At 39.4% G+C, this 23,446-nt stretch overlaps 1 protein-coding gene across 1 annotated transcript in view; it reads right to left on the reverse strand.

Moving 5' to 3' along the window:
* Window positions 1-2,221: 2,221 nt before the first annotated feature.
* LOC122281121 overlaps window positions 2,222-23,446 on the reverse strand; it is a 28,078-nt gene continuing 6,853 nt past the window's right edge. Inside the window, exons 4-9 of the mRNA XM_043092391.1 lie at window positions 21,978-22,058; window positions 21,742-21,846; window positions 20,827-20,940; window positions 20,666-20,749; window positions 19,444-19,515; window positions 2,222-2,807 (exon numbers count right to left, since the gene is read on the reverse strand). Of these exons, the coding sequence (XP_042948325.1) occupies window positions 2,535-2,807; window positions 19,444-19,515; window positions 20,666-20,749; window positions 20,827-20,940; window positions 21,742-21,846; window positions 21,978-22,058 (729 nt within the window). The 3' untranslated portion in view covers window positions 2,222-2,534. The remainder of the gene's footprint in view (window positions 2,808-19,443; window positions 19,516-20,665; window positions 20,750-20,826; window positions 20,941-21,741; window positions 21,847-21,977; window positions 22,059-23,446) is intronic.

The following is a 23,446-nucleotide window of genomic DNA, read 5'->3' on the forward strand; positions in this document are numbered from 1 at the left end:
GTAGCATAAAAATGATATTGAAGTAAATCCTTTCATAACCAAACAGATTCAATCTACCAACTGATCCAGAATAACAATAAGACTAAACAGCAGTAAAACCGAATAAAGAAAATAGCAAGAACAGAATCAATAGCAAGAGTAATAATGCAAGAAATAACAGAATGAAAGAACATAAAAGAATCAACACAAGATATACGTGGTTCAACCCTAATAATCTATATCCACGGCAGGAATGGCCTCAGATCTTTATTGATAATCAAAATCCATCACAGAGAAGTCTCAGAGATCCTCTCATTTACAAAGCCCTCATCTCTTTCCCAAAAAATCACAAAGATTTTCCCCCTCTAATGAACACTCTCAGCAAACCCTAGAATTCCCTCTCTGTTTTTCCCTCTCGCTCAAATGGCTTCCCTCACAACCGACTGCACACAAATGAGATTAGGGTTACAAGGCATCGGTAGCAATACAAATATATGTGAAGCCAGATGCCACCACGTGTCAAGATCCTGCAGCTCAACTGGAAAGCTTTCTGTTGCCACTTATAACTCACGCGTGAATCACGTGATTGACCAGCCCAACAATTAAAAGCTTCAAGGTCGCACTATCAGCCACACGTCCACCATTCACAAGTCACAACACAGAGGGTCAGATTATAAATAGATAAATGTATTGACACTACGTTTACCGCCTCCATAAAGAATAATCTCCAACATAATAATATGATCCAATGATTCATTGTGACCTAGAGATTTTCATGATGGGTCTTACGACCTAGTGGCTAGAGATCTATGGTTTAAATATTAGAAGTCCCTATTTTTCAATATTAGAAAGAAATATATTTTACGATCTTCGTACGTGGAGGAATTTTCTAACGAAGAAATCCTACCCCATGTAGTCCCCGCGGCCTGGGGGGGGTGTCGTCTTGGAGCTCTAGGGTTGGATGTTTGGATTTTTTATAAGCCTGTTGAGTTTACCTTTATAGTTGATATCATATGCGAATTTATTTTTATTTTTCTGCATCTTCTATATCTATAATAATTTTTTTTAATTAGGAATATACAGTCATCCTTTTTCCCACTTTGACATTAAAATTTAAGTTAAGATTAGAGTGAAAGGAACAGGAAACCCATTATCATCCTATCCGTATTCTATTACAATGAGGTACCATGATCTATTAGACTTAATTTCTTATTTATTTTTTAAATTTTAAATTGTGAGAGGATCTAAGAGTAATGGAAAATATTATATTTATAAAAGAGTAATACTAAATAGAAATCTTAAATAGACAAACCTCGTACAGGCCCTTTGTAAATAAGTAGATATTACTAATAAATAATAGTTTTTTTTTTTTTTAAATATGGAGTCCGATTTGCATGAAACTTGTATATTTATAATTTATACAAATCATTTCTCTTTATTAAAATAGGATAAAGATCATATAAAATGGGGATATTGGCGTAGTGTATAACATTGCCTTATCAAAAATACCACTAAGCTATAACTTATTGCAACTGATTCCCCAAGTCCAAAGATTTTTTCCGAGTTTCCTCTGCTAATTTCAATTATTATCGGATATAAAATACTAGTATTTCCTATGGGAGAAATACTAAATGTATTTTATATAAAATGCTAATTCCAAATAAGAAAACATATAAAATACTAAATGTCTTTAATATGGGAGAAATGCTACTCTGAAACATGATTTTGGTCAGTTCATATGTTTTTCCATGGAAGGCAACGAGCAAATTAAACAGAAGGGATAACTCAGAACATAAATATGGATTTAGGGAATGATTATAATTTAGTGGTGCTTGAGAATAAAGGAAAGTCTTTTATTTTTTATTTTTTTTATTATTAGTAAGAATGAGAATAAAGAAAAGTTATGGGTAATAAAATGCTATTTACCCACACAAGTTTTACTAGGAATTAAGTACGATAGTTATGCACAGATATATATATATATATATATACACACACACATACATCTGTATGAATCTTAGCACTAATGGTTATACTCGGTTAACTTTTGTGTGTGCACGGGCGTCTATATATCAAGAACTACTAATATAAATGAAATGAAACAGCAGGAGCCTTTTGCTGTTAAGGCAGAAACATGCATCACTTGACTGCCGGTTACTAATTAGTAACTAGCTTCCTAAGTCTTTGTTTCTCAATCTTGGAAAGTTTTGTGGGTCTGGGATAGCTCCCATGGCTATTTGGGAATCCAGAAGGTCGATGGAATTCACATTTTCCCGAGTCAAACAAGGTTCTCAACCTCATTGGTTCTCTCGACCTGAAAATATAAGTACATTTACAGCTCTAAGTTGGAGCATTTCTCAAATTCATTGGCACAAATAAGTTTCTAATTAACCTACATTCTTCTTTGCATATGTGGGGGAGTGTCAAGCATTATAGACCATTCCCACAAAAAGTATATGGAATTACAGTGTTTGCATGTACAAATCCCATCACTTCTAACCCTCGATATCAGCAATCCCCCTTGGGAGGGATGGCAAGAAAACTTATACCAGTATTCAGCACGAAGTTCTTCGGTGCCATTGCTTCTTCCCTTTCCTCTGATGCAAGTTGAATGGACTCCAGCTCTTTCTGCGTTTGGAGCACTCACAAAATAGGCCAGAGGCGAGAGCCTGCTGAAGCCACAAATCAAATGCCTCTTCTTCTTCATCCAGCATTTCAGCATCCAAATCCCATGGGAATCTGCATGAGCTGGACCGTTGAGTTTTCTCCAGACCAACCATGTTTACGTGGAAGCTGGGACGATGTGTGTTAGGCCTACAAGCCATTCCCTGCACACAGCCGTTCAAAACCTCAAATAATGAAGGAATTATTAATCATGTGAAAAAAAAAAAAAAAGCACCGATCATTTTCTCTACCAAAATTATGCCCGATGGAAGCAACAGAAACAGACACAACACTTGCAAGAATTCAATGGCTGTCCATGTCCAGGGACTAAGAATCCCTGGTAACTCTTGTTCTCAGATCTCAAGACTCCAACAGGAAAACTACAGGCCACCACCATACAGCATTTCATATGCCTATACAAGTTCAGCAAGATAAAAGGCCAATCTTATGTTTTTGCATTTTCTTATTACCTTCTTTCAGAAAACATAAAAAGATAGCCAAATATAGAATGAAGTCTACAAACTCATACTAATATATATAACAACACAGATATGAAAGTACATGCGGCACCCAGCAGGTACCCACTTAAATAATTCAAGACAACTGAAAAAAATGAAAAAAGAAAATATATAGCTATTTCACAGCAAGTTAAAGGATGATCTTTCAAAAGGACATTCCATCAATCCACATTGGATAGCTATCCAAAAAAATTCCTAATTGGATTAGGAATTCTCAAATCTGTAACAGTCGATCAATAGCATCTCACTTCGGGAAAGTCCACGTGAGGGAGCGGCTGTCACAGCAAAGAAGGCTGGACATAGTGACTGCCGAGAACTACCCAAGAACAACTCCTAGAATCAGAAGAATTCTTTACAGCTTATCACAAAATCAAGAATCAACAATAAGACTACCAGCAACCTGCCACCCCCCATGCTGTTAGGTAGCTGAGGCAAGACTTGGAATGACTTTGGGAAAAGGACATCTGGTGTGATGATATCTGATTAAGGAACATGTGGGCTGTAAAGAAATATAGCAGTAGGTGGGGACACATAAGATAGCAGGCATGTAGAGTTGGGATGTACTTTGGGTTGGGCTCTTTAGTCTTATGCAGTAAGAATATGCAGTAAGAATCTCGTACGTAGTTAGTTAGTTACAGAATAAGCCCATGTGCAGAAATTGTATAAAAATGGGTCCATGTAAATACAGAGGACTCATTCAGTGATTTTTTTTTTATATAAGTAGATTCATTAAGTGATTTTTCTTCAATGAAAGATTTGGAGGTTATTGCTTCCTCGAATAAGCCAGTCAATTTTTTTAATTGATTCCTTTCTTTTTCTTTCTTGTTCTAATCTTTTTCACCAAAGAGTCCTACCAAGTTGGTATCGAAGCAGTTGCAATCCGGAGGGCAGCTGTGAAGAATCAGAGATGGCAGAGGGTACTTGAATCAATCAACTGCAGGAGTCACTTGCTAGTACCAATAGGCGGTTGGAGCAGCAGAAGCAAGTACAAGATGAACACTCAAGTACCTTGAAGGATATAATGGTTCAGTTGAGGCAGCTTAATGAAAATTACCAGTCTTTTACCAATGGCCATCGTAATCGTACAAATCGAAGAGCAGAGGATGATGAAGCAGAAACTTCAGCAGTGGGTCAGAGTGCAGCAGGTTTTGCCAGAAATATTAGGCTTGAGTTTCCTAGTTTTGATGGGACTGATTCAGATGGTTGGATTTACAAAGCCAACCAATATTTCTCATTACACCATACGACGTCACAGCAGAAGCATTTCATGTTAGATGATGCCTTGGTATGGTTCCAAACCTCCAAGATGCTGAATATTCTGGCTGTTTACAGAATTGGGATGCATTTACCAAAGCCTTGGAATTGAGATTTGGGAGTGCTCTGTATGACGATCCAATGGAGGCTCTGATGAGGTTGAAGCAGACCATGACTGTGGCAGTTTACAAAGGCACAGTGTAAGGTAATTTCTAATTGACTCAAGGGTTTACCTGAAAGTTATTTATTGGGTTGTTTTTTGAGTGGGTTGAGGGATGATATTATTATCAGCCTTTGGGTTAGCAAGATTACAAGAAGAGTTGTTGAATACCAATAAGAAATTTGCTGTAGTTAACAAGAAAGGTGGGAATTATTCTGGGACATATTGCAATAATCCTGGATATGTTAGCAAGTCCTCAGTGGTTTTCGAGAAACCTAGTATTCCGAGACAGAAGGTTAATTCTTTACAAATGGAAGAAAGGCGCAAGAAAGGGCTATGCTTCAGTTGTAATGAAAAATTGAGTAAGGGTTATGTTTGGAAAAAATCCAAAATCTACTTGATGGAGGGTGTACAGATTGATGAAGAGAAGCATGGGGCAGAAATGGAGAATTCCGAGGCTTTAGTGTGTGATGGAGAAACGGAATTGGTGTAGGGAATTCCTGAGATTTCATTGCATGCAATTACTGGGTGTCCTAATCCCAGAACCATGAGGTTCTTGGGACAAATTGGGTCTCATTGGGTGGTGATTTTAGTAGATACGGGTAGCACCAATAATTTCTTGGACTCTTCAATTGTGTCTAAATGTGACGTTGCTTCTTCTAGAGATCAACTTGAAGTGAAAGTAGCTAATGGGGAGTTGATCGTAAGTACTGGCAAACGTAGATCAGTGGAGTGAAAGTGCAGGGGCTTTAATTCTCTACAGAGTTCTATGTCATAACTCTGGGAGGTTGTGATGTAGTGCTTGGGGTTCAATGGTTGCACCACGTAGGACCCATTGTGATGACCCGCTTTTAAGTGTATTTTCGCTGAAGTATTTGTTTTTATTTAATTAATATACTAGTTATTTTATTTTAATGTATTTGCGTTTTTAAAATTGGGTTTTAATTTAATTTAATTTATTTGAGGTTGTGTTTTATTTCTTTAAGCTGTTTAGTGGTTTTAATCTTTTTGGCGGTTTGTTTCGTTTTCCCGGAGTGAGGATTGGACCTCATCTCTTTTCACATCTTTTTCCCTTTTTTCTCTTTTTCCCTTTTTCTTTTTCCCTTCTTTTTCCTTTTTCCTTCTTTTCTTTTTCTTCTTTTTCTTTTTCTCTCTCCTCTCTCCCCGATTCGGACCCCCCCCGAGCTCTCTCTCTCTCCTCCCTCTCCCTCACGCCGGCGCCACCTTCTCTCTACCTTACCGCCGCCGTCCGGCCACCAACCGGACCCCCACCGGTCCCATTCTCTTCCTCTCCCTCCGGTGCACCACCCCTCCAAAACCCACCCCCAACCGGCCGGCCATTTGGCCGGAAAAAGCTTCCAAAGGGCGCACGGATTTCACTCCGATCCGCCGCCGTCGCTCCACCTCCGGCCACCATTTCTTCACCACTTCATCACCGGTCCCTTGCCGTCCTAACCCACCCATTTCCGGCCTCCAACGACCACCGGAACAGCTCCCACGAGCTTGTTTTCCGATTTGCCATTTTCGGCCATTTCCGGCCATTCCGCCGCCACCCACGGCCGTCCGTCACTTCCAATAGCTTCACAACCACCTCTAGACCATTCCCTATCAATCCCGTGTCCTAGTTTGTCCCCGTTCAAAAGTGGATTTTTCAGACCCACGGCCACAGTGAATTTTCACTGTGACGTTGCTGTTTTTCCGCCGTTTGCAACGCCGCTTGTTTTCTAAAATTGCCATATAGCGCTGTAAGTATTTTCCAAACCCTATTTTCAGATTTTAATATATATCGCTCATTCAATTTATTTACTGTTGTTGGTTGTTGATTCCGGACTGAGTCCGAGGAGTTTCGGGGGTCGGATGGATGGAGGACGGAGTTGCCTGTTTATTTGTTTTATATTATTGGATTATTTTATTATGCATTGTTATGGCATTACATGGTGCATGCACGTATGTTTGTGGGTTTTGTGTGAAAAGCCTGTGTATTGGCGTGAGTGGTTTTACGGGTGCGTGTGTATCACGAGCCCAAGCCGGGATGGGTTATTATCTCGGTGGAGCTCCTCTGGTCACTCGGGAGCGGAATAAACTGAGTGATGTCCCCTGAGTCGTCGAGAGAGATGACGGGAGCGGGGCTAGGGGATGCTTGGCTACGAACGTGCCGGGCATGGAACCGGGCATCGCCCTACTCACCGACTCCGTGGCCCTTTGCTGGCGAGGGCTAGAGGATGCTTGGCTACGCACGCGCGGGAGGCGCGGAACTGGGCATCGCTCGTTAGGTGTCACATGCGTGGTGGTACTCTGCGGTGTGACACTGGAGCCAGGGTGTGCGGATGACCCCTAGGGGAGGTCATGGCGTATACGGTTAAAATTGGATAATGGATTATGAGGCCAAATGGGACTTTTGGCGTGGGCCAGATGGACTTCTGGCGAGATATTGGGCCGGATGGACTTCCGGCGAGATATTGGGCCAAATGGACTTTTGGCGGCCAAATGTGGCTTTTGGCGTGTTTTTCGGAAAGGATATGTTTTTGGGCCAAATGGGTTTTTGGCGTGTGTGGAAAACTGGTGTTTTTGGGCTTTGTGCATTGGGCATGTTTCATGCATCTTGTTTGAGTTATATGTGTTTTTATCTGGTAGTGTTTGGGGTTTTACTTACCTGCGGAACCATTTGTGGTTCCGTAGCTTTTGGTGCAGGAGTTGAGGATGAGGAGGAAGAGGTTGAGCCCGAGGATGCGGCTCCGCCGGGTTGCTGATGCTATCTTTTATATTTGTTTAAAACTGCATTTGTGTTTTGTAATATTTTATCTATGTATGTTTTAAACAGCTTGTATTACGTTAAGAAATTCTGGTACTTAGTTATGACCTTCTTTATCCGCTGCGTGTTTATCTGTACACATCTGTTGCCTTGCACACACCCGGCACCCGTCGAGGGGATGGTGACCCGGGTTGTCACCATCCGGACGTCTCAATTTCCCGTGTTTGGGCGTGGGGATTTGGGGGCGTCACACCCATAGTATGGGGTTTCCATAAGTTGACTATGGAATTTTCTTTTGGTGATAGAACTCATATTCTAAAGGGAATTACTGTTTCTAATTCCATTTTGGTCAATGATGATTGTTATACAAACTTCCTAAGATGGAAAGAAGAGAGGTGATTTTGCAGTTGACAGCCAGCAGTGAGGAAGTAACTTCAGATAACCAGTTGAATGGAAGTAGTGATTGTTTAGCTTAGCAGCAATCCCGCAAGAACATCAGATCAACAAGTTGTTGAAGAAGTTTGAGGTCGTATTTCAGGAACCAAAAGGGTTACCTCCAAGCAGAAAGCAAGACCACCAGATTAATTTGAAAGAAGAAGCCAAACCAGTTTGTGTACCTCCTTATCCCTATCCTTTCTATAAAAATTTGAGATAGAAAAGATTGTTGACAACTTTTTGGGAGTCGGGGGTAATTAGGGCCAGTCTAAGTCCATTTTCTTCTCCTGATTTACCTGTTAGGAAGTTAGATGGGAGTTAAGAGGATGTGTATTGATTATAGAGCCCTTAATCTTTTTTTTTGATAGGTATTATAGAGCCCTTAATCAAGAAACAATTAAGGACAAATTTCCGATACCAGTAGTTGATGAGTTATATGGTGCTATGAATTTCTCTAAACTTGATCCAGCCTTTAAGACCCAAGAGGGTCACTATGAGTGTTTAGTGATACCCTTTGGGCTCACTAATGCTCCTTCAACTTTTCAGGGCTTGATGAATGATAGGGCTGTACAAAAACTGAGGAAACTGGCCGTTACTGATGCGAACTGGGCCAAAGTAAGGAACCAGCAGAGAACCGGTTGGCCGGCAGTAGAAATATATGAAAATTGATGACGGCCGGTTCGGTCCCATTTTGAATTTGGTTCAAACCACCAAACCGGCCGATTATATATATTTTTTATATTATGTATATATAAAACGACACAGTTTCACAAGTGAAACGACGTCATTTTAGACCTAACATTTATTAAAAAAAATTACATGAAACGGCGCCATTTGGTTTAAGCCAAACAACAGCGACGACTGTGTGTGAGAGAGGGTGAGAGAGAGTCTGAGAACCCTAAAGCCAAACGGCTAGAGGAAAAGGAGTGGGTATTAAACCAAACAGCATCGTTTCATGTTTTTTTGGTAAATGGTATGTGTAAAACAATGTCGTTTCACTTACTTAAGTGAAGCAACGTTGTTTTACATAAAAGATATATAAAATATATATTATCGGCCGATTCGGCGGTTTGGGTTTGGTTCAAACTAGAACCGAACCAGCCGGCGTCGGTTTCATTATATTTATACCACCGGCCGACCAGTTCTCTATCTATTCCGAACTCCAGCGGCCGGTCTGCATCAATGACAGTCAATCCCATCAGTTTCTATATGGCCCTAATGTGCGCTCCTCTTTTGTAAGATTAGACAAGTTTAAGAGATGTGCTGAAAAATAAAAAATTGATTGTAAGAAAATGTTGTCTCTTGATATAAAAACTCGATGGAACTCAACTTACATGATGTTGGAGGTAGTTGAGATTTTTTTTTTTTTGATAAGTAAAAAGGAAAAAGAAAAAAGTTGAGAAATTTGAGAAGACTTTCAAGCTGATGGAGAGTGAGGACTACAATTTCCTCTCTTACTTTAATGATGGACACATGGGCCTCCTAAATAAGAGGAGTGGGAGACGGAGCGAGTTTTTGTAAAGTTTTTTAAAATGTTTTATGATGCCACTACGAGATTTTCTAGGTCTTTATTAACACCAGTTTTTTTTTTAGATTTGTATGCTCCAAAAAGAGTTGATTAGGTTGAGTGAGAGCGATAATAGTTGTCTACTGAACATGGCCATAAGCATGAGAATGAAATATGATAAGTATTGAGATTCATTAGATAGGATGAACTGGTGTTCAATTGGGAAGAACGCTATTGACACATTTTCTAGAAAAATTAGTAACATCTAGTACCTCACATAGGTAACGCACTACGTAGTGGGAACCAGGAAGCAGTGCTAAGAGGTAAGTAGCATGATCATAACTTTGTGTGGTAACATATTGTCTTCTTTTATGAACATGAGAGGTTTACTGTAACCTATGCTACGGTACGAGCCAGTTCAGGGTTAGTCCCCTTTTATGAACCTTTATGAATTTCGATGAGACATGGTGAATGAATGAAACTCTATCTACCATGCTGATATGGATTGTTGTTAGAATGGACGATACGTTATAATAATCACATGTATGCTAGGGGTGGTAATATGTGACACAACTCGTTAACCCAACATGAACACGACACATTAAAAAGAGGTTAAGATTTAGTCTTAAAGGGTTTGGGTCAAAACAGGTTGATCCGTTAAGACATGATTGCTTAACGGGTCAAACCATTATGACCCATTATGACCTGTTACGAAAATGAGATTTCCCTTTATACCCTTAGACCTAAAACTCAAAAAACCCTTAACACTTAACCCACGCCACGCCCCCCCCCCCCCCCCCCCCCCCCCCTCTTCTCCCCCCTCAATTTTCTTTTCTCAAATCCTCATAAATGAGAATCTCTTCTCACAATGACGCCGCCCCTCTTCAACCCAGTAACTCGTCACCCATGGTGCCGCTGCCCATCACCTCTGCCCTTGGACTCTCCCTCAAACTTCATTTCTGTATCTCATGCCTCCCCCTTTCAAGTTTCAACCAGTAAGTAGTAACCCTAAGTCCTAACATTGCTTGTCGCCCACGGCGCCGCCATGCCCACAGTATAGTCATGAGTCACGACTGAAGAGTCTGTAACCCACACAGTGGCGCAGCCTCTGTAACTCCGTAACTCACGTAGCCTCCAGCCTCCAAAACCCATGGCCACGCAGCCTCTGTAACTTCATAACCCACATAACTTCATATCTCCATTTCAGAATCTCACCATTGTTGGTCGCCATCATTTTCTCTGAGGTGAGCCAGTTTTATTTTTATTTTTTTGGTTCTTACTTAGCTCAATCTTCTTCTTTTTTTTCCCCCAAAATTTCAGTTGTTAATTCCCAAATCTTCAAAACGATGTCAGACTTCAGGAAAGGGAGGAGGAGGAGTTGGATCTCTCTTCTCCTAGGTAGGAGATGAAGAATTAAAGCAATAAGACAGATCTGACCCTCAACATATCAGTTGTTACTTTCCAAATCTTCATAGGAGTTGCTCTCGTTCAGATGTGCTGGAAATTCGGTAATTCCTATTAATCGCCCAAAACTTGTATTTTCCTTAATTTTGTTTACATAATCTGTGATTCCTGATTTATGTACTTTTTGAAAATTTTATTAGAATTTAAGTTGGGTTCTAAAAACATAAAGGGCTGTCGGTGGGTCTATATTGTGAATTTGTGTGGGAATTGGGAGATTGGTAGGAAAGGACGTAGGTCCCAACTCGTGGTTCAGAATCTCATCCTCAGAGGGATGTCTGTTCAAAAAACTTGATTTAGGAAGATTTATATTACTTGTTACTGGAATCTGTAAATTTTTTCTGGTCTGATGGAATTTCAAGCTAACTTATTTGGGTCCTTTGTTCAACTTGTGATTTTTTGAGTTCACAGGACATTCAGCAAACTTCTTCCAGTACTTTGGTCTTCTATTGTAGTGAAGTGTCAATTTTTTGCTTGGATGCCATCTTGCAAAGAAGATAAGCTCGTGGAAGGAGGATAAACTAATCAAATGTTTAGATTTGTGTTTATTATTATTATTTTTTTTTATAGGTGATTTGTGTTTATTATTATTGAGATTGTAACTTAAATATTATTACAGTTTGGATTGTAACTTAATTTGGTTTTGTAGTTTTATTGTTTAGATTGTAATTTGGATTGATAATTTTTTTAGACATTTATGTTTTGTACACATTACCCACACATGGCCAGGGACTTGTGTTCAAAGAGGACACCCCACTTCTTTCTTCAAGTTCTACAATTGTTTAGATCTATGTTTTTATCATATTTGGGATTGTAATATTAATATGTTTACAATGTGTGTTTTGTTTATTATATTTGGGATGTAATTTTAATATTATTACAATGTGTGTATCAATCAGGCCAAACGGGTTACTAATAGGTAGGTCTGGTCAACCCATTAACCTAAACGGATCATGTCATGTCGTATTGTGTCATGTCAATTTAATTTGTATTTGCTAACGCGTCATAACCTGTCGGGTCAGGTCAACCCTAATTTGTATTTGTTAACGGGTCATAACAAGTTGTGTCGTATCAACCCGTTATCTTAATGGGTTGTGTTAGGGTTTGAGATTTTGACATAAAATCCTTAACGGGTCATGTTGTTGGGAGTTGTTCGGACACAGAGATGATTATAAATAAAGGAGGGACGAAATTTAACGTTGTTCGGCAATTGTCTACGTCCACAGCTGCTGTAATTTCACTATGAAATAATTTTACAAAAAATTCTCTCTGTAAACTCTCTCTGCTCACCCACTCTCTTTCTCTCTTCTTTCTCTGCCACACTCTGTCCGCACACACACACTCACCTCATCACAGCACTTCTATTTATAATACTGATTGGGAGTCCTCGATGAGAAGGTGCAGTTGAGAGAAGGTGCAGCCGCACCTTTTGAATTCGATGCATTCAGTGCCTAATATGCCAAAGGAACAAACGGTGCATGACTCACCGTTTTCTCTTTTTATTTTCTTTTTGTCTCCATCCGCAACAATCTCCCACTTGGAGACAAATGAGTCTACATATCTTCATAGCAACTATCACAGCAACTTCAAGTCATGCCTTTAAGTACGGAGGCCAACTGAAGCTACACACAGCTTCAGTTTATCAGCAATAACTACTTTTGTGAATATGTCTGCTGGGTTTTCTGTTCCTCGAATCTTCTCAAGTATTAGCTGTCCACTATCGAGAAGAGATCGGATAAAATGGTATCGCAATTGTATGTGTTTTATTCTGGAATGAAAGGCTGGATTCTTTGCAAGAAAAATAGCACTCTGACTATCACTGTGTAGAATACCTTTTTCATTCTTCTTTCCCAATTCCTCCAAGAATGACTGCAACCAAACCATTTCCTTCCCTGCTTCAGTTTAGCAACGTGTTCCGCTTCTGTAGTTGAGAGAGTAACAATCTTCTGTAAATTAGAAGCCCACGATACAGCTGTACCACCCAGCGTATACACAAATCCAGTAGTACTTTTTATGCTGTCAACGTCACCTGCTAAATCAGCATCTACATATCCCTGTAGTTTTAAACCTGCTTTTGTAAAGCATAATGACGTATCTGAAGAGCCTTGTAGATATCTTAAAATCCACTTGACTGCTTCCCAATGCTGCTTTCCTGGATTACTCATGTACCTACTCACAGCTCCCACTGCTTGTGCAATATCTGGCCTTGTACAGACTATGGCGTATATAAGACTACCAATAGCAGATGCATAGAGTATTCTGTTCATGCATTCTTGCTCTTCCTCCGTTTTTGGCGACTGATCCTTAGTTAGTCGAAAGTGACTAGCTAAGGGTGTGCTCACTGGTTTCGCCTTGTCCATGTTAAACCTTCTGAGCACCTTCTTTACATACTCCTCCTGCGAGAGCTTGAGAATATCATTAGACCTGTCTCTAATAATTCTCATACCAAAGATTTGTTTTGCAGCACCCAAATCCTTCATCTCAAACCGCTTTGACAACTGCTTCTTCAGTTTATTGATCTCCTCGATGCTTGACCCTGCAATGAGCATATCATCCACATACAACAATAGGATAATATAAGAGTTGTCAAAGTTCTTCATATAGCAACAATGGTCAGCCTGCAGTCTTGTAAATCCATTACTGCACATGAAGTTGTCAAACTTCCGATACCATTGTCGTAGAGCTTGTTTTAGGCCATACAAGATCTCTTCTTCAGTTTGCAAACTAGATTCTCTTTTCCCTTCACTGAGAATCTTGTGGCTGGTGCATATAGATGTCTTCCTCCAAATCATCATGAAGGAATGCAGTCTTCACATCTAACTGCTCAAGATGTAGATTCTCTGCAGCCACAATTGCCAACACTAGCCTGATCGTGGTCAATTTTACAACTGGGGAGAAAATATCTGCGTAGTCGACACCTTTTTGTTGAAACCTCTTCACGACCATTCTGGCTTTGTAGTGTTTGCTACCATTGTGTTCTTCCTTAATTCTGTACACCCATTTATTGTGCAAAGCCTTGTTGCCTTTTGGAAGCTTAGTTAGCTCTCATGTCTGATTTGACATCAGTGACTCCATCTCATCTTGCATGGCTTTCTCCTACTTGATCGAATCTTCAATTCGTAGAGCTTCATCATAACTTTCCGATTCACCACTATCTGTTAGCAAAATGTAGTGTAGAGATGGTGAGAACCACTGTGGTGGCCTGATTGTCCTTGAAGATCTTCGAATAACAGTGAGTGGTGTACATTGTTCGATCTGTGTATCATCATTTTCTTGATCCTCGTTCTGATCAGTGTTGACTCGAGTAACATCAAAGTCAACAACCTCAGGTTTCTTTGGCTGCTCCTCAGGTTCAGCTTGTGACTTAGCTTTGTACAGAATCTGCTCATTAAATATCACATTTCTACTTCTGATAATTTTGCGATTTTTATCATCCCAAAATCGATAGCCAAATTCTTCATCACCATAACCAATGAAAAACATTTTCTAAATTTGGCTTCTAACTAGTTACGATCAGTAGAATCTATGTGAACATATGATAAACAGCCAAAAACTCTCAAATGGGAAAGATTTAGCTTCTTTCCGCTCCAGACTTCCTCTGGTAGATCGAACTTTAAGGGAACTGAAGGTCCCCGGTTAATCAAATAGGCTGCAGTGTTAACTGCATCAGCCCAAAAACATTCAGGCAATCATGAATTCAACCTCATGCTTCTGGCACGTTCATTGAGAGTTCTGTTCATGCGTTCAGCTACGCCATTCTGCTGCGGTGTCCCGGGAATAGTCTTCTGAAATCTAATCCCATTTGCAGCACAAAATTCTTTGAACCCTCCGTCGATGTACTCTCTGCCATTGTCTGACCTCAGACATTTTAACTTCAAGCCTGTTTCATTTTCAACCATGGCTCTCTACTTCTTGAAAGTATCAAATGTGTCAGATTTATTTTTCAAAAAATAAACCCATACTTTCCTGCTTGAGTCATCAATAAAGGAAACATAGTACCGCGATCCTCCAAGAGAAGCAACTGGGGATGGCCCCCACAAATCTGTGTGCACCAACTCCAACTTTGTAGACTTTGGAGTTCTACCATTTTTCAGGAAACTAACTTTTTTCTGATTCCCAAAAATGCAACCTTCACACGTGTCGAAATCAGTTGATTCCAACTTTGGTAACTTCCCCTTGGATAATAGTATTTTCATTCCTTTCTCACTCATATGACCAAGCCTTTGATGCCATAGGTTGGCATTTGCGTCAGCGATTGCAACAGTATCTCTAATACTTGAAATCATGTATAGAGTACCTGTTTTTGTGCCTCGAGCTACTACCATAGCTCCTTTTGTTATCTTCCACGTGCCACCGGTAAATAGTACCGAATGACCATCAGCATCAAGTTGTGCTACAGAAATCAGGTTCCTCATGAGCTTGGGAACATGTCGCACCTTCTGTAGCAGCCATGCACTTCCATTAGGCAGATTGATTGGTACATCTCCCATGCCTTCGATTTTCAACACTTCACCATCTGCTAAGTACACCTTCCCGAAATCACTAGTGACATAATTCTGCATGATTTCACGGTGTGCTGTAGTGTGGAATGAGGCTCCTGAATCTAACACCCAAGATTCAATTTGGTTGTCGACTGAAAGGAGTAAGACATCTTGGAGATCTTCCGTTGTGGCATTAACAGAGTCATGCTCATTCTTCTTCTTAGCTTCCTTGCAATTATTTTTGAAGTGACCAATCTTGCCACAATTCCAGCACTGTACTTGTTTTCCGGACCTAGATTTACTTCTGCCTCTTCGGGACTTTGACCTGCCTCGATTTGAACTTCTACTAGCTCCTCTACCTCTCGTCTCAAGGTTTAAGGCAGAACTGGAAGTTGATGCTTCTCCTGTATCTCTTCTGCGAACTTCCTCGCTAAGAATATGGTCCCGGATATCTTGATACTTCATCTTTGTTTTGCCATAAGAATTGCTAACAGCTGTTCTCATGGCCTCCCAATTTTTGGCAATTGAGCTAGAGCAATCAGTGCACGTACTTCATCATCAAATTCAATTCCCACTGAAACTAATTGATTGATGATGGTGTTGAACTCATTCAGATGCTGAATAACTGGAGTTCCTTCTGCCATTCTCAAGTAGAATAGCTTGTACATCAAATGCACTTCGTTATTGGCTGATGGCTGCTCGTACATGTCTGATAGAGCTTTCATCAAATCCGCTGTGGTCTTTTCCTTTCCCACATTGTGTGCAACTGATCTTGACAGTGTTAGTCGAATGACTCCCAACACTTGTCTATCAAGGAAACTCCAATCTTCATTGCTCATGTCATATGGCTTTCTTCCTAGGAGTGGAAGATGCAGTTTCTTCCCATAGAGATAATCCTCTATCTGCATTCTCCAGTAGGCAAAGTCTGTACCGTCAAATTTCTCGATACCAACACCTTTAGTTTCTTCTCCAGCCATAACTTTACAAATGAGTTCAAATTTAAACAAACAAAGATCACCGTTGCGTCCGAAACCCTTGAATTAGCTGGAAACAAGTTCGGAATGATCCAAATAGTTTGTCAGCACTATTTGATCGTCGCGATGAACTCCAACAGGCGTGATCTAGCCCAAAATGATCTACAACACGTGGATGGTTCAGATCGAATGTACTGATGGAGAATCTCAAAATTTCAACCGTACGGATGAGTCCAGAATGATCCAAATAGTTGGAAAGCACTATTTGATCGTTGAAATCGGACTCCGAATGGCTTAGATCTAGCCCAAAAAAGATCTGAAAAACGGACGGTTCCGATCTGTCTGGCGCATGGGGTGCACGCGCTGCACAGTGCAAGTGGGCAGCGAGTTGGCACGTGTATTACACGCGCTACAGCACTCTGTGCGCGTGGGGGAGAGTGAGGCGCGTGTATTACACGCGCTGAACCTCTATAGGGCGCGTGTGGGCGCGTGTAGTTCACGCGTCTTCAATCTCTAGAGCGCGTGGAGGCGTGTGGGAGCGTGTGGGTCACTCGTCTTCAACCTCCGATGCGCGTGGGGGCGCGTGGGTTACAACAGATGCACGCGCCGATCTTCTAGAGGCGCATGTAGGCTCGTCCGACCTCCATTTTCGATTCCGTTTGTGGCAACGGATTCGTATCGACGCGAGGAACACCCTGGAGTTGTCAAAAATTGATTTTGAGCAACTTGAATTTTCGGACAGCTCGAACCAGAGCTCTGATACCAGTTGTTGGGAGCTGTTCGGACACAGAGATGATTATAAATAAAGGAGGGACGAAATGTAATGTGGTTCGGCAATTGCCTACGTCCACAGCTGCTGTAATTTCACTATGAAATAATTTTACAAAAAATTCTCTGTAAACTCTCTGCTCACCCACTCTCTCTCTCTCTTCTTTCTCTGCCACACTCTGTCCGCACACACACACTCACCTCATCACAGCACTTCTATTTATAATACTAATTGGGAGTCGTCGATGAGAAGGTGCAGCCGCACCTTTTGAATTCGGTGCATTCGGTGCCTGATATGCCAAAGGAACAAACGGTGCATGACTCACTGTTTTCTCTTTTTATTTTCTCTGTCTCCATCCGCAACACGTGTTCCTTTTTTTTTTTACAATTAATAAACTTTATTGAATGAATGCAACTAGGCAAAACCCATGTACACAGGTAGTATAAAAAAGAGAGACCTAATTACACTCTAGCAAGCTGAAACGGGTTGTGTTCGTGTTGACCCATTAAGTATAACGTACATGCCTTGACACGACACGAACACGACCAGTTGACACGATTTTCCACCCTTGTATGCCATGTAATATTCATATTAAGTTTAGATCATGTTATGCTATATCACGTAAGTTTATATGTTATACCATGCACGAGAGTATGTCATGTCATGTAAATTCATTAAGACAAATATGTTCACATGCATTGTGGAAGCAAATAAAGAAACACATGAATAGTAAATAAACTATAAATGGGCCTCATGTTATGGGTTATGATGTGCAGTGCCACGGACTCAAGTGTGGTTCACCCTATTTCTAGTGATATCACAGACCCAAGCATGTATCACTATATGATATGATACATTACACGGTGTCACAGACTCAAGCGTGGTTCACCCTATTTTTAGTGATAACACGGACTCAAGCGTATATCACTACATGATATGAACACGGTGTCACGAACTTAAGCATGGTTCATCCTATTTTTAGTGATAACACAGACTCAAAACCTGTATCACTACATGATATGACACGTTACACAGTGCCATAGACTCCAGCGTGATTCACTCTATTTTAAGTGATATCACGGACCCAAGCGTGTATCACTACATGATATGACACGTTGCACGGTGCCACGGACCCAAGCGTTATTCACCTCATGTTATGGTATGATGCTCGGTCAACGACAATTGGACCCATGCTCACAGGTAATAATGGTCACTTAATAAGTGAGAGATAAGATGAAAAAGTGATGCTTGATTAATAGATTAATAGGAAATACATAGGTTCAGTCACTCATGCATCATGCCACATGAAATTCCATGATTTTGTTAATTCTGCATATATTTCAAAACATTGAACTTTTGCTAAAGCTAAATTAAGTTACATTATGATATGTTATTACTAAGTCTTCGGCTCATTTGTTCTTTTTTTTTTTTTAATGTTTTGATGTCTCAGATGTTGATTGCATGGACACAAAGCTGGAAGGCCAGGAGTAGATTAATTTCGGAGATTTGTAAGTGTTATTTCCACAAGGATTTAGCTTATGATTAAAAGATTTGAATAAGTGATCACCAAATAGAACTAGTTATGCCTTTTCATTATGTTTCAGCTTTATATTATGAAAGACTGTTAAGTTAGTTGATGATTCAATAAATGAGGTATTTTCATAACTTCAAATATCTTTACCAGGCATTATGTTATGAATGTATGTAACTCTCCTAACCTACAGGCAGGGGTGTTACAACATGAAATAGCTCAGGGAGATTGGACGGAAGCCTAAACTATTCTAAAATTAAATTTATGCTTTTGTAGTTATTATTAAGAGATTTTTTGCGAAAAGGCACAAGACTCAGAATTTTTGAAAGTGCTGTTTACTATTCCTCTTTGTAATAATTTTTGAATTGTGTTTTTTGTTATTATTAAATCTTTTAAACCTGGCTCATACAAAATATTTTTAAACGATAGTAGCATTCCTAACTCCAGAGAAAGTGGGCGTTACAGTAGAGCAAGGCCAGTCCACCTACCTTCAGGTGCTTCCGTCCTTTGACATGAGAGCTCATTTCATATCCCCATGTCAGTGAATAACACAGTGAAGACATTTAAAATAAAAAACAGCGTATAAAACTCCTTTTTTTGATAAGTTGATGGATACCAAAATGTCAAAACTGTACCAGATGAGCCAAACTCGCAAACCAAACAAATAGGAGTACAAGTATTAGACTTCTGCTATATTATATGGAGAAGATATTCAAGGGGTTAACTCTGTGTATAAAGCTCCTATTACACCAGTCTTGTTCTACTATCTTACATTGACCCAAGAAATAAATTAGTTTCTAGCCCTCTCTACGACCTGATCATCCCCTTGTCTTCTCTAACCTTGGCAGGTCTGAAAAAACTAATTCAGCAAGTCCTCATATGGTATTCTATAACTCAAAAAAAGAAAAGAAAAAAAGACATGGACAGGAATAATATTTCAGTATAGAAAACCACTGACCTGACAGCTGGCCCATTCTGATACATCAAAGATTTTGCTCTCAGCACAGACGAAAGCACGTGGTATTTCCACCTAAAAGATGAGAAACCAAACTTCTTAGTGGATACTGCATGCCATATCACATCAATACAATCAGAAAAGATATTGAACATATTATTTGATAATGATTTGAATTAACAAATAAAATATGCAAGGTGGAATGGTAAATACAAGATTAAAAGCACAAAAGTGGGCTGGGTATTTTGAACTCTTGAACACAATTTCATCAAGATATTTGATGGAGAGAAATGAAGTTCAATTGTATGTATCTTGGGCTCCAATCCACCTGATTATCTTCAAATACTGTTTTGCCGCCTTTTTATCGGTAACATTTGTATCCAAGACCCACCCCACTCCATCCCTTACATCTAATGCTTATAAATCTTCCTGACCTTACATGTATAATCTAGCATAATCTAGCAAGTGTTGAGAAATTAAACATATTTAGGCCAAAAGCAGAATCAGTAGGTTATTTCAAACTTCTGTAAATACAGCTGCACAATCTGTGCTTTCTTTTACATTGAGCACTTTCTGCTCCATTTATCAGTAATCTTAACGATATTCAAGGTAAAATAGGATTAACGTATAAAACATTTTTTCCGAAAGATGAGTCTTACAAGTCATCAATAAGAGAGCGATAGGCATGATAGAAGTCCACCCTTGGTTTTTTTTTTTTTTTTTTTTTTTTTTGGGGGGGGGGGGGGGGGGGGGGGGGGGGGGGGGGGTTTCTATACAGCAAGTACATCTAATGAGAAAAGGAAAAAATTGCAAGAAAATCCTGGAAAGTAAAGCTAGAAATGCATAGGTTGGCTGCCATCAGTTACCCAATGTATGAAAAGAAGGCCTTGAGGTCTTCAATTTTTCTTGCGGTGTCTTTGAAACTTTGGTCATTCCTTTCCCCCACAAATACCACATTCAAAGGATCTTAACATAAATTTTTACAAACCATGCAACTCATGTCCTGACTTTCCAAGAAAATTTACTCTGAATATTCCAACTCATAAAAGTGAACTAGCATATGATCTTTAACTAAGTTATAAATCAATTTTTTGCTGCAAAAGCCATATTTACACGAAAAACCAAATATCTTAACCGGTCATTGACGATCAAAGATATAAAGAAAAGTCAAGTTCTCAAAAGATTGAAACTACATGAACTCTATCCTACATTCATATATACATACCTTCTGAGGACGCTCAAAGACCAATGAGCCTCTGATTTCCACCCATCCATCTCCATCCTTGGCTTGATGATACTGACAGCAATCCTGATGCCAAAACAAGTCTCAGAACTCAGCCTACAAAAAGGATGTGCAGAAATGGGCGGTAAGGGAGAGAGAGTAACCTGACACCATCTTGCCTTGGCCTTACTCCTATTGGTGCATACCCATATATGTGAAAGGCCACACTTGGTACATTGTATACGCCTTGACTCCTCAGAGCAATACCCTGGACCATCCTGATCATGGTAAAACCCTCATTAAGAATTTTCATAGAGGGTTATCACCCAGCGTCGTCAGTGAATTAATTCAGCTACATGCATGGACTTAAAAGCAGTACAGATTTTTGCATTGCCATCCATTCAATAGAAATATAACTAAAAGGCAGGATTCCATTAGCAAAACCAACTCTTGTAATCCAGAACAATATTACCATCCCATTTAAACTGGGATAAACTGATTGCTTGATAGATTTTTTTTTTTTTTTTATTGGCACCCAGATTTCACTTCAAGAAATTAGAATGCACTGTAAATAAGATGTTTTCCTTCATAGGATAACAAATTTGGAAGAGATAATGCTGGAAAGAGAAACCGAAAACATACACAATTTCTAAAGAGAAGTGCTATTCACTGTTCCTTTCACCATCATCCTCTAATGTGGCATTAAATGATTGCATAACTATTTATCATTCATTACCAATCATCCAATCATTGGATGCCACATAAGGGGATGGTAAGAGGATGGTGGATGTAATTTTTCCTTTCAAAAAAGCAGTAATATAGTACCCCCCGGATTAGTCAGGACACTGTTCCCGGACATCCGGTGCCAATCAAAAATATAAAAGCAGCAGTAACATAGTAAATGTTTTTGCTCACAAGCATCTAAAGTTATTAGTTGTACAAAAAAGTATCTAGAATTATAACTTTTTCCTCTGGAGTTTTGTTATGAACTTCATCCAAAGATTTACAAGTAGGAAATTCTCCCAGGAATTGATGCAAATCAAAATAATACATCAATAAGCAATACCACATGACTTTACCTGATGTGAAGTACCATGGGACTTCTGACAAACACTCCTAGTCCTTGATTCTTCTTTTCTCAACTGCTCATCATAATCTCTCTTCTTGGTGGAATCAGAAAGAACCTAAAATATGATGCCATTATGGGTTGCAACTCGTTCGAGTAATTTAATTTTCCAACATAGCCAGGCATTAAGTAGCAACTAGAAAATAAAATCATAAAAACATAAAACTGCACTTTCTCATTGATCTTTACCTCATATGCACACTGAATTTTCTTAAAGGATTCACTCGCCAGTGGACTCCCCATATTTTTATCAGGATGCACAAGCTTGGCCTGCAAAAAAAAAAAATACAAATATAAACTAAAAGAAGGGCAGGGTCAAAATACAAGGAGGTGATTATATAACAGAGCATATCAGAAACTAGCTAAATTTTTTTTATCACTCGGATCCTAGTACTCTTGGTCATGGGCATCCGTTCAGCACCTTCTTCACCCCAGTAAAACTTTCAAAGCTTTCAAGGCGGCTATCAGTAAGGTCATCTCATAAAGGTTCGAAGGTTCTGTTGAAGCGGATAAGACAACTAACAATGTTTGGACAGAGTCGAGTGAGGAGGGGTAGGAGCGAGAGGGAGAGGGAGAGAAAGAGAGTCCATCTGTTTAGTGGGAGGAAAAACGGGAGAAGTGGGGGGAAGGGGAGGCAAAACCTCTCCAAACCCACCCAAAATCAATACCTCCAAAAAGTTAGTGGTGCAGGGAGAGGGAAGAAAGATATTGTTTAAAAAACATGTAAAATCTCACTTTTGCATCCCCCTTTAAACCATTTAATAAAGATATAATGCTCTTTACAATTTTTTTTCCTCCTACCAAACAACATGAGGGGGAGGTGAACTCTCACTGCCTCCTTCGAAATTTAACCCCACCCTTCTCCATCCCTGCTATTGAGCAACATGAGATGGAGACTCCTCATGCTTCTCCCTGCTTTCTATTAATCCCACCCCTCATTCCTATTTTTCACCTACCAAACATAGTTTAATTCATCAGTCATTAGCGAGCTTGATTTCATTCTTCCAACTAAATGATATCATGTAATATAGTTTTATAAATCTAATATCATGTTCCTTCATTCTTTCCAGGGTAAATTCATCCACTGGTCCCTCAAGTTTTGTCCAATTTCAAACAGCCGCCTAAGGAAATTTTTTTGAAAAAAAGGATCCCAGTGGTATATGTTGAATTTCAAAGTAGTCTCTCCATCCAATCCCATTAATTCCATTAAGCTTTTTTTTTTTTTTTTTCTTGGTTTTAATCTTTATTGTTCCAACTTAAACACCGTGGATTTTAAACTTTTTTTTTTTTAATGTTTCCTGTATTTAGTTTATTTTTTACTTCTAGTATTCAAATTTTAAATCTTTTTTTCCCTAATTTTAGTTTTCTTGATTTTTTGATGATTTTTTATTTTTCACTTTAAGTGATTTTTTCATTTTTAATTGATTTTTCAGAATTTTATTTATTTATTTTTATTTCATTTTTCTGTCACTTTTCTACTCTCAAACAATTTTATGGTGTGGCATGCTAACAAGGATTTTTATTTTTAAAATGCTAGTTGTGCATTTTTTACACGTGTCATCGTGAGATTAGTTCTAATGTGGCATGTGAGTATCACATTAGCATTTTCTGTCATATGATTAAAAAATACAAAAAATTGGACAAAGGGACCACTTTAA

This window comes from Carya illinoinensis, chromosome 11 (genome assembly GCF_018687715.1).
Source record: "Carya illinoinensis cultivar Pawnee chromosome 11, C.illinoinensisPawnee_v1, whole genome shotgun sequence".
NCBI lineage: Eukaryota > Viridiplantae > Streptophyta > Magnoliopsida > Fagales > Juglandaceae > Carya > Carya illinoinensis.